This window comes from Phocoena phocoena, chromosome 6, assembly GCF_963924675.1.
Source record: "Phocoena phocoena chromosome 6, mPhoPho1.1, whole genome shotgun sequence".
Lineage (NCBI taxonomy): Eukaryota > Metazoa > Chordata > Mammalia > Artiodactyla > Phocoenidae > Phocoena > Phocoena phocoena.
The window spans coordinates 25,580,065-25,592,349 of record NC_089224.1 but is presented as its reverse complement, the minus strand read 5'-3'; the positions used below and the strand labels follow the sequence as shown (position 1 = coordinate 25,592,349).

The window sequence follows — 12,285 nt, the reverse complement described above, 5'->3', positions numbered from 1 at the left end:
TTCATTCAACATGTGGCTTGCTGTGTCCTGGCCCATACGAGCAGATGTCCTTTGATTTATTTAGTTGTTTCTAGGTCTTGCTGTCACAGTTAGGTCGCAGTGAATCCTTGACCCAGCGATTCCTCATACATTTGCCAAATCAGGGGGCACGCACATTTAAAATTTTGATGGAAACCAGCAAGTTGCCTTTCAAAAGGTTGTACCAATTTATCTTCTCGCTGACAACATGAAATTGCTAGTTGGGTGCACCCTCCCCTTCCTGGATATTATAATTGTAAAGATTTGTTCATCTGATTACCAAAATTCAGCCATGTCATTTTATAAAGGTGCTTGCTGCCACTTCTCTGCTCATGTGGAGGGGCTGGCAGCTACGTGAGGCTCTCAGAGGAGGGCCGAAATTTCCTGGGGTCACAGTCAAGCCCCCTGCCCCAGCTAGTGATGTGCACTTGGAGGTGGTGTCATCTGCTGGGCCCTTCAGCTGCCTTGGTCATCTCACAGTCACTTGGGCTGTTTTGTGTGTTAGAGTTGGAGTGCTCCCCCAGTCCACTCATTGATACCATGTGGTGGTTTCTTAACAGGTAGCAACTGGGAAGTGGAAGCAGATAAGTAAATATTGTCCCCTTGATCTCTACTCAGGGTAAGCGAACACTTCTCCTTTGTCCCTAGTGCTGCCTTTCTTGGCGGGGGTTGGGAGTGGGCCGCATTCTGTGAAATGGGGGCTACTTGACTGCAGATAGCCAGGGCCCTGGGCAGGGCCCAGGGTTCTTGCCTAGGGTCAGTGTTGCCTCCATAGGTTCCTGCAGATTACCTGTGGGAGCCAGTGGCTGGGAAGGTATTGCCAGAGGAAGGGGCAGAGAGCAGGGTGGGGATTAGGGGCAGGGATGGGGGTGCCTCTCTGAGTAGGGCTGGGGAGAATGCAGCTCCTTAATCTGCAAAGCTCAGAGACCTCGAGTGGCAGCTCTTGGGCATGTCCCCTGAGCCACGGGCAGGTGAATGCAAAGTCTGCTTTAATTCTGTCAATAATACTTTCTCTTTTCAGAAATAAACAGAGAATGTACTTTGCTTTGAAAAGCTTGTTACAGGAGGCACAGAACAACTTAAAGATCTTTAAGGTAAGAGCTGCTTCTGTCTTATGGCACTTTTAGGGTGGAGCCTGTTGGTGTCTGAACTGAGCTGGATGAACCCATGGTGCTTTGGTCCCTTACAGGGCTCTGTGACCTTGCAGATGAGGGCATCTGGGCTGGGGCTGGCTTAGCATGATACTTTGGGTCCTTTTTCCAAGCCTCATTTCATGGGCATGTCATCCTGGGACTCCTGGGATGTGTGATGGTGACTCCTTGACCACTGGGTGGCCTTGGGCTCCTTTGACACATAGACCCTGACTCTGGTTCTTGGAGAAAGATGGCCCTGACTGTGTCCCAGGAGCCTGTGTGGTTGAGATGGGAGCAGGAGCTGGGGCAGGGCATCCTAGAGGGTGGCCTTTCCTCCCGAGTAACTTAGGGAACTTATAATTTGGGGATCTCCTTGTCAATTAGTGAGTTCTCAGAGTCCTGCATCCTGATCGTGGGAACGGTTCTGCATGCAGAATATTCACCATCTGGCACTGGTACCTTCTGCTTCCTCATTGCCACCTGCTGCCGGCACCCTGACCAGACTTGCTGAGGCCCTATGGTCCCCTGGCCTGCTGCTAGTGGGAGGAGGAGGAGAGGCTGAGGGACAGGAGTGTGGAGAGAGGGGGTGTGGGGAGAGGGGAGGAGGGGCCCAGATCTGGAGGAGGGCTTGGTGTGGCCTGTGTTGGAAATGTGTCCCCTGGGATCCCCCTGGTCACCTCCTTTTCTGCTTACCACTGACTGCCCCCCGTCCTGGTTATCTTCTTATTAAGTATGACATATAAGCGAGAGTTTGTGACAGGCTCCAGGTTCACAGCCTCTGGATCTGTGTGGAGTAGCAGGGCTGTTGGATGTGGACAGCCTTGTGCCCTCTGTGTCCTGCTCCGTGTGGATAGTGCTGTTCTGCACACTGGATGCCCCTCAGAAGTGGGCACAGAGAAGTTCGGAGGGAAGCCTATTCTTGCCTTGCTTCCCCCCATGGTTCAAAAATCTGGTCAGAGTGAATCAACTTTACCTTGTCTGCCTCCACCTTCCCAAATCTAGAAAAAGAGGACATTTTAAAATCAGTTTTTATTTCTAAATCTTATAAAGACTTCAGGAATTGTATATTTAAATCCTAAAGATAAGTTCCCTTTCATCTGGGGATTTATTTGGAACCTATAATGAGGCTGGCATTTTGTCCTAAATGGACCCTTTTCTGACTGCCCCCGCCTAGGCTGGCCCACACTTAAGCTGAGTGGTGAGTCTGGCTTGGCCCCTGGATGAGCTGACCTGTCCTGGGGCCTGGGACCTGGGACTGAGAACCCTGGCTATCTGCTGCTTCTGTTGAACTCAGCTGGGGGAAGAAAATCCAGAGGTTGAGATAATAGTTTCAAAAGAGATGGATTAAAAGAAGTGACACGGAATGGCTTTTTAAAATAATCCCCGGAGCAAGTCAGTACATTATTGCAAGTGCCAGTATCCCTCAGGAGCAAGCTCTCTGGTTCTGAAGCTCACGCCTTCCCTTGTTGTGAAATTCCATGTGTGGAGAAGTTTCCTGGGCCACGGTCGGTGCTGCCACCGTGCTTTCTGTTGTTGGAGCCTTCTCCTTGTCTGTCCGAATGTCGTTCACAGACTCCGTCTGTGGCTCTGTCCACTAATACTGGACACTTGTGAGATGTGGGAGACATGCGGGGTTGTCACAGAGCCCAAGACGATAGCTCTCTGCCAAATGTCACATGAGGTGCTTGAGCAACCATATTTGTATATGTAAAATGCCCATCTACCTGGATTCCAGACACTGGGGAGAAGAGACCTTCTATTGTCCAGGGGTCACTCAACTGCTTATGGGCCTGGAGGAGAGAGTTTCACGGTAGGCCAAGACTGCCCTTGCACTGGACCGCAAGCCAAACTCTGGCCCTACCTCCTGGTTGCAACCCATTTTGACTGGTTTTGGCTTGGTACTTCATCTTGGCCTGCTTTCCTCCTGGGAGCTCCTGCTTTTCCTTTGCCTGGCGCACCCTCCTCCCTCTGTAAGGCCATCTCAAGGGTCAGCATCTCTTGTTGGTTTCCCCTGGTCCTTTGGCCAGCAGTGGCCACAGTTGTGTTCCCATCTCCCTGGACACCCACATCTGTGAACTCTGATGGTGCTAACAGGGGCCTCCCAGGGGAGGCATCATGCTGCTGAATCCCGGGGACTTGCTGAGGGAGGAATGTCCAGTCCACACTTCTCACTGGGTTGAATTGACCCCCATCTGCCACCTGGGGGCGGAGCAGGGATCGTCCTCATCGTATTATCTACTACTGCATAACAGCCACTTATCATCTCAGTTGTTGTGGCCAGGAATTAAGGAGCAGCATAGCTGGTTCTGGCTCAGGGTCCTTTTTGAGGCTGCATCCCATATGAAGGCTCAGCTGGGGCCAGGGCTCTGCTCCTAGGATGGCGCCGCCACAGCCATTGGCAGAAGGCCTTAGTTCCTGGCCACGTGGGACTCCACGGGGCTGCTCAGTGTGGCTGCTGTGATCTGAGAAGAGAGTCATCAGGACAGAAGCCACAGCATCTTTTATAACTTAATCTTGCTGGGGGTATGCTATTGCTCTGCTCGTATTCTCAGTCACACAGACCAAACCTCCACAATGCAGAGAGGACTACAGATTATGAGTGTCAAGGGATGGGGGCCATTGGGGACCTACCTGGAGGCTGCTGACCACGCTGTCTCACAGACAAGGAAACTAGGGGCAAGGGATTCATCACTCCCCTGGGACTGGCTGATGCCCAGGGTGTGGGGACCAGGATTTCCTTAGGGGTTTTCCTCCTAGATACCACAGACCCCTGTAAAAGTCACAGGGTTGTACCCACCGAGCGTCCTTTCATGTAGCCCTGGGGACATTGGTGCCATAAGGAATTTCTTTGCTGGACTTGGTTTTAGAAGGCAGGATGGCCTCAAAGATGAAGATTTCTATACTAGTGATGCTGTTGGCCTTACCCACCCTGGCTGGAGCCTGGCTTAGTCTTTCGCAGAGGACAGAAGCCCTCTGGGATGCTGGCGGCCGATGTCCACACTGGCTGAGAAGTTTGCTCAGGGTCAGATGACACCGTGTGTCCCTCAGTAGCACAGTAGTGTCACTTGGCCTCTTGCGTAACAGGCTAGGGCCTTTGGGAGTCTGTGCTTTGGGCCGAGTTTGCTTGAGCTTGCTAACATCCCAGGTGTTCTGGTCTGAAGGTTTGTATCTCAGGCCCAGGGCTCTGATCTTTGGTTCTTGAGAACTTTTCTCCTTTTTCATGTTCCAGTGGGATTTTTCTCTTGGTCAGTGACATGGTACATGAGGGTGGGTTTCCCCAGAGGGCTGCAGTATGCGGAGACCCCAAATGGGGGCATGTAAAATGTCCGGTCCTTTGGCCTGTCTAGTGGATGGGGACGGAGGTGTCTTCCTACCGGCCTGTTGGAGTTGACGTTTCCCTGTTTCTTTCCCTTCCTGAAGAATGGTGAGCTGATTTATGGTTGTAAAGATGCCCGCAGCCCTGTGGCTGACTGGAGTGAACTTGCACACCACCTGAAGCCATTCTTCTTCCCATCCAATGGCCTGGCCAGTGGGCCCCACTGCACAAGGGCCGTGATCCGGGAGCTGGTGCGTGTCATCACACGGGTGCTACTGAGTGGCTCGGACAAGGGCCGGGCGGGCACCCTCAGGTCGGGGCCTGGGCTGCGGGGCCCACCCGTCTGTGAAGCCAGCCCTTTCAGCAGGAGCCTGCGCTGCCAAGGTAGGCCTGGTGGGTGGGCTGGGTGCAGGGGGAGCAGAGCCTGTGGCATGGCCTGCGAAGGTCCTGCCTGGCCTCACGGAGCTTCTGTGGGAGCAGCCTCAGTCTTGTCAGGGCTCCCCAAAGCTGGGCCTCCCTGTCTCTCAGCCCCAGGTGGGGATACTGCCTTTCTCATCTCTTATCTGGGTTTATAAGTTGCAGCATATATTTGGGCTATAGGGTTTTCCCTAAATATCGTCCCACACATCTGTGCATCCTCTGTGGTTTGCTGAGTGTTTTCTCTACATTGTCCTGTTCCATCTCATTGCAACCCTGAGGATAGGTTTTCCTTGGCCTTTTTCTTAGATGGGAAGAATTGAGGCCCGGAATGTTTCAGTCCCACAGTGCAAGGCCCTTTAGGGCAGGTGGGTGGCCTCAGTGGGTGGCAGTTTGCAGACAAGTTGTGAACTCAGGCGTGAGGGACCTGTGGCTCTGGGTGCCTCCTTCTCAAGGCCCCATTCCTCACAGACTCGCTGTGGGCTGACTTTGACTCAGTGGGCCTCCAGACTTCAGGGCGATCCGGTGACTGATTTGGGTTTTTGCCATGAATGTTCATGGCCTCCTCGTTTGCCATCTTTGGTCGCCTGCTGGCGGGCTCCACAACACACTCAAGTATGTGGCATGCGGAGCCATAGCCAGGAACTTATTTTGAGGGGCCAACCAGGAAGATTCAAATTATTCAGTTTTTGTGCTGATGATCCCTGTGGGTTCTCAGAGCCTCTGAGGATGGCCGTGGGGGTGTGACATAGGAAGATGGTAGCCCTGCTCCTGCGTGGATTTTAGGTGCTACTGTTTTGCCATACAGCTTCCTAAGCACAAATCACCCTTCTTCTGTCCCCCATTTCACATTTTTCTTAGTACAAATGAATTCTGTGGGTATTTTTCTTGTTGCAAAAGTGATACCTAGTCATTTCAGACAATTTTGGTAAACTTATGCCCATATTTGGGTACTTAACTGCTTTTAAGTAGATGGAACGTGTTTGGAAGGACACACAGATGGACACTGGTCTGAGGCATTGTTGACACCTGTGGACTTTTCTTCCAGACCTTCCCTGCATATGTACACAGACATAAACCTGACCCATGGAATGTGCAATGTGTTCTACATACTATTTTGTAACCTGATATTTTTGCCTGATCAGTATAAATCTGTATCTATATCAGCAATTGTATTTTTTGAAATTTTATGGACCATGAGGTAGATATTCCACTGTATGAATAGCCTATAATTTTAACAAATCCCTTCTAGCTGGGTCTGTGCACTTTCACTCTGTCTTACATGACTGAGCATGTTTTGCCAGAGGTGGGGGAGGTCAGAGGTCAGAGTGTCAGAACTGCACATGGCCACAGCTGCTCCCTGTGACTTGGACCCATACTCATATATTTGTTTGTTCATAGGACATGGCTGTTTCTTTAAAGGGTGGGATAAATGGGCTGGGACTCTGTCTCCCCAGCCCTCGAGACCCCCGGTGCATGGCAGGGTCCCGAGAATGCTCGAGTGTGGAATGGACCTTGTTTCCGCACCATCCCTGCCATGACAGCTCCCTGCTCAGTGTGGTCACTTGTCTCTCAGTACGGGCTGTGGCTCTGGGCTTCACAGATGCAGTCTTGCAGTTTTGGAGATGTCAACATGGTCGTTTTAAATTTTGTGTCTTGTCTTATTTAGACTGAGGGTCATCTCTCTAAACTCAGATCTGGGCTGGTGTGATGGAGGTTGAAGGATGTTGAAAGGAAGGAGAGGCACAGAGTGAGGTGTGGGTCACCTGCCTTTCTTTTGTGCCTGGTCCTGAACGTCTGCTTGTCCCAGCCCCAGCAGCTCCGTGAGGCAGGGTGCGGCCTGTGCCCGCCACCTTCTTTAGTCCTTGACAGTAAACCTCTCATTTTCCCCTGATGTTCTTGGTAGGAAAAAACACCCCGGAGCGCTCAGGGTTACCGAAGGGCTGTCTTCTGTACAAAACCCTCCAGGTGCAGATGTTGGACCTGCTGGACATCGAAGGCCTCTACCCTCTGTACCGGCGGGTTGAGCGGTACCTGGAGGAGTTTCCTGAGGAGAGGTGAGGCCCAGGTCCAGGGCTCCCCTGCCCTTTCTGGGCCCCCATGGGGCCCCAGCAGCCCTGAGGGAAAGATGGGGATGAGGGGAGCAGGTCGGCCCAGTGGGAGGACAGCATTGGCCTCCCAGGAGGATGACTCACCCCAGCTACCTCCCCTCCCTGCCCCCAGATGCCAGGCTCGGCCCAGAGATTCAGTGCCATGTGAAGGAGGACCAGGGTCCTGTCAGATCAGTGGTCATTTGCCCATTTCTAGAAAGGAAAAGCACATCTTGTGAACCTGACAACCCTGCATTAGGCAGCTCCATGTCCTGAGTTGGGCTGAGCCTGCAGGGGGCAGTGCTGCTCCACAGCCAGTGAGCCGTGCTCACCCAGCCACCGCTGGGCTTTGGCCTTCAGGCACTGCCTTGTCCATCTCCTGGCCATCTTGATGGGGGTTGCTAGGGTCCACACCTGTGGCATGTGGTGGAGGCTGGGGCCATTGCCCAGGCCTGGCTTCGCTTCCTCCCTAGCACCCCTTCACTAGCATCTCTTACCTGGACACCATTTGTCATAAACAAGAGACGTTCAGCCTTGGCTCTCCTGGTTCTGGTCTTGCAAGATGCTTCATAACGAAGTTTAGCATTAGGAAGAGATGAATCCATTAATGTTCTTTAAAACCAGATGTATGATTCTTAAACTGCTAACAGTTTAACAAATGATTTCCAGGCAGCTTTGTTATCCTGTTTTTTTGTGCTTTGTCCTTCAGAAAAACATTGCAAATAGATGGGCCTTATGATGAAGCATTTTACCAGAGGCTGCTTGATCTTTCCACTGAGGATGATGGCACAGTGGCTTTTGCACTGACAAAGGTGGGTAGATCCTTCCAGAAACACACTGCATGCTTCTTAGGCTCTTAACACTAACTCGGGGTTTTCCTAAGAAGTGTTTCCCAGTACCTACCCCTGATGGTTAAAGCAGAAAAATTGGGGATTAAAAAAACGTGGCTAAAGTTTCCCCCAGATGGACTGGGCCGGGTGGTAATAACGTTACTTTAGCTTCTAGGAAGGATTTCCCTGTGTTCACTTGGCTCCAGGCCACCCTGGGCCCAGCCCTCTCTCCACCCTCCCTGTACTGGGGTCCAGGACCTGAGGCCACTGCTCTGTGCTTCCTTCTTAGCAGCCTTAGAACAGGCTAGCGCCAACCATTCCTCTCCTTACAGCCCTCAGTGGGACTCTAGGCCCGGACCCCACCTGTGGTTGTGTGTGGCTGGCTTCCTTCCTCCCCATACCTCAGGCCAAGGGGCACCCTGGGAGAATCTCTTAGGGAAGAGGCCTCATCCCATTCTTTCCAGTTCTGTAAAATTGGAATTCAGGGGCTCCATGAACTTGGATAGGAAAAAAATTACATCTTTGTTTTCACTAACCTCTGATTGAAATTAGTGTTTCCTTCCATTACGAATGTGGCAACAACCACTGTGTGGTCAGCAGGACCCCCAACTTTGCCATTTAGAGAAATCAGACCTTTTAATATCACACTGTAGTTGCTACAGATATCTCATGATATCTTTATATTCTTCACTCCTGAGATTTTGTTATGTAATACTACATAATATATTTGTTTTAAAAAATAGTTCAGTATTTGACATGGTCAAGCCTCTATTTTTTATTTTCTGCATTTAAAAATGTTATTCTGAGAGGGATCCATAGGTTTCATTGGGCTGTCAAAGGTTTTGCTAAAATGGTTAAGGAACACTGTTCTAGTGGGAGCAAAGTGACAAAAAGGTAGGAACAAAACAGAATGACCTCCTTCTCTACATCCTCTGGGCAGCTGCCCTGGAGCCCTTAGTTTAACTGTCCTGGTCCTGACAATGTGTCTGTGGTTCTCACTTGTTAAGAGTCCTCACTCTTGTCCTTGGGTGGGTGCTCCCTCCCTCCCAGGTTGGGTGCTCCCTCTTCTGCAGCTGTTGGGCTTTTGAGGAGGTCCCCTCCAAAGCCAAGGGCCCTGAGGGAATTAGCTGAGGTGCTTGGGCATAGAGCTGTCCTCAAGGTGGGGAGAGACCCAAAAGGGGGCCTCTATCGGAATAAAGTGACGGACTGCCCTGCATTGTCTGCAACTTGGGTACATTGATTTAGTAATAAGTATCAGTATTCCATTTTTCAAGAGAAGAAGCATAGGACTTTGCTTCCTTTTTTACACATTTCTATATTTTTCAAAATTGTGATAAATAAGCATGGATTACTTTTTAATTTTATTGCAATTTTTAAACCTCATATGTAAACATAATCTTATAAGAGATTCAAGCAATCATTACACAACTATCAGAATGACTAAAATAGTAACATTGAAATAACACTGAATGCTGGTGCAGAGAAACTAGATTTGCAGAGCTAAACATGCATGTGCCCTATAACCCAGCACCTGCACTCCTGGGCATTTGTCACAGAGAAGGGAAGACTCAGGCTCACCCAAAACCCTGTACAGGAGTGTTCATAGCAGCTTTATTTGTGATAGCTAGAAGCTGGGTACAACTCAAGTGTCTGTCAACAGGTGGCCTACAACAGGTTACATAAACTGGAACTGTTGAGCAGTAAAAAGGAACGAAATCTCAATAGACACAACAACCTGGGTGAATCTTCAGAGAAATGTGCTGAGTGACAAAAGCCAGTCCCAAAAGATCACACACTATGATTCTGTTTAAATGACATTCTTGAAATGACAAAGATGAATGGTTGCTGTGGGATGGGGAGGAGGTGGAAGGAAGCGGGTGTGGTTATAAAAGGTCAACAAAGAGGGATCTTCTGGTGATGGAACTGCTCTGTATTTTAACTGTGGTGGCAGATGCATGAACCTACATGTGTGATAAAATGCACAGCACACAGGACTACATGTAAAACTTGGGAGATTGGAATAAGATCATGGAGTGTATCAATGTCACTATCCTGGCTGTGATTATTATACTATATAGTTTTGCAAGATGTCACCATTGGGGGAGACTGGGTAAAGGGCACTCAGGATCACCTGCATGTGAACCTACAATTATCTCAAAACAAATAATTTAATGAAAAAGATTCAAGCAGTGAGTATATTGTCCGGGAATATCCCACAGGCCGCGGAGCGGCTGGGCCCGTGAGCCACGGCCGCTGAGCCTGCGCGTCTGGAGCCTGTGCTCCACAACGGGAGAGGCCACAGCAGTGAGAAGCCCGCGTACCGCAAAAAAAAAAAAAAAAAAATGTGACGTTATTCCTGCCCAAGCAATAGGTGTCCACTGTTAACAGTATGTATCTTTTCAGAACTTCACACTAACACTCACACACACACTCACTCATACCATTTGGGGGATTATCCACATTATACGTGTTCTTCACTAGCTTGCATTTAACCTAACATGGCTTGAAGTCTGTCTGTGTTGGAATATAAGGGTCTGCCTCTTTTTTTGTTTTAGGGATTTAGGTTCTGTTAGTTGGAATCTGAAGAAGGTGGAAGTGAAGCTGAAGCTGGGGGAGCAGGTTGAGAATATTCCTAGGCTACAGACTATTGAAAGTTCTTTCATGAATACTGTTTATCTAATTGAGCTTTGTACCTCTGATGAAATGAGAGAGGTGCGAATATTGTATTTATTTCGAAGCTCAGGAAACTGCAGCCCAGCGTATTTCTTGCTTTCTGACTATCGTTTAGTATTCTGTAATGGGAGTCAGCAAACTTTTTCTATAAAGGGCCAGACATCACAGCTCTCATCCCAATCTAGAAAACTGATACTGGTGCACGGTGGCTTGGAATGGGCTGCAAGGGCCCATACGGTGATTGCTATGGGCAAGGCACAGGAGTCTTATCTGGAAGGTAGAGAAGGGTGTATCCAGGGCGTCTGGTTTGGGGTTGACAAAATGTGTTTAGGGCTTCTTTCCAAGTTCTGCTTTTACATGATCTCTGGACCCCTAAACTGATGGTTCTCAGTCCTAGCAGATCCAACACTCTTTTTCTATAGCAAATACTGTAATTCCCCCTTTACTATCTTGAAATGAAATTCATAGATAATATAACCTACCTAAACACATCTTAACTGTAATATAGATTTTTGTTTTGTTTTGTTTTTGTTTTTTTGCGGTACGCAGGCCTCTCACTGTTGTGGCCTCTCCCGTTGCGGAGCACGGGCTCCGGATGCGCAGGCTTAGCGGCCATGGCTCACGGGCCCAGCTGCTCCGCGGCATGTGGGGTCTTCCCGGACCGGGGCACGAACCCCTGTCCTCTGCATCGGCAGGCGGACTCTCAACCACTGCGCCACCAGGGAAACCCCTGTAATATAGTTTTAACTGTAATATAAATGGGGAGAAAAAAAAAGGCAAGTATTTTGTCATAAAATAACATGTATTTAAATTAAAAAAAAAAAAGGCAGGGGTGGCAGAGAGTAAATGCTTTAGGCTTTGGCCATCTGGTCTCTGTTGTAGCTACTTAGCTCTGCCATCATAGCTCAGAAGCAGCCAGAGACAAATTTAAATGAGCATGGCTGTGTTCTAGTAAACCTTTATTTACAAAAACAGGTGGCAGGCTGGATTTTGCCCCTGGCCTGTAGTTTGCTGACTTCTGTTCACTTTTGCTTGTTAGTTTTTATATTCATTTTTTTCTCTGTTGGTTTGGGAGTTAGACATTCTGCTACTGTCATTTTTCTGGTTACTTGTTCAATTTGACCATGCATATTTAAAGACTAAAATTAATAATTTAACCCCCACTCCCACCCCAACACCTGCCACACAGACACATAATATTGGGTTGGCCAAAAAGTTCATCTGGGATACTTTAATTCCAGTTATCGCTCCCAACTTATATGCAGTTATTGTCATGTAAGTTTTTGTCATATAACTTTTCTTGGGCGTATACCTAGGAGTGGAGCTGCTGGGTCAAGTGGTAACTTACGTTTAACTTTTTCAGGAACTGCCAGACTGTTTTCCAAAATGGCTGTACCATTTTACATTCCCACCAGCAGTGTACAGGGTTCCAGTTTCTCCATATCTTTTACAGAACTTGTTACCTGCCCTCTATTTGTCTTATTGTTTTTTTTTTTAAAAATCGCAATTTACAGTATTATTTTTTACAGGTGTTTGTTTAGATCTACCACGTTTACCCATATCTTTGCTTAACATTCTTATATCTCAGATCTTTCCTCTTTTTCCTATAAAAGTTTTATTGTGATATGTTACATACCATACAATTTACCTGCTTAAAGTATGCAATTTGGTGGTTTTTACTATATTCACAGATATGTGTAAGCAGCATCACAGTCAATTTTAGAACATTTTCATCACCTAAAAAAAAATTCTGTACCCTTTAGCCATCATCTCCTTATCTCCTCATCCCCAACAGCCCTAAGCAACTA

At 48.6% G+C, this 12,285-nt stretch overlaps 1 protein-coding gene across 1 annotated transcript in view; it reads left to right on the top strand.

The window, feature by feature from the left end:
• The window catches only part of IPPK (inositol-pentakisphosphate 2-kinase), a 47,982-nt gene that overhangs the window by 25,013 nt on the left and 10,684 nt on the right, over positions 1–12,285 (top strand). The window contains exons 7-11 of the mRNA XM_065879675.1: positions 579–637; positions 1,040–1,112; positions 4,572–4,851; positions 6,791–6,941; positions 7,684–7,786. Coding sequence (XP_065735747.1) covers positions 579–637; positions 1,040–1,112; positions 4,572–4,851; positions 6,791–6,941; positions 7,684–7,786 — 666 coding nt within the window. The remainder of the gene's footprint in view (positions 1–578; positions 638–1,039; positions 1,113–4,571; positions 4,852–6,790; positions 6,942–7,683; positions 7,787–12,285) is intronic.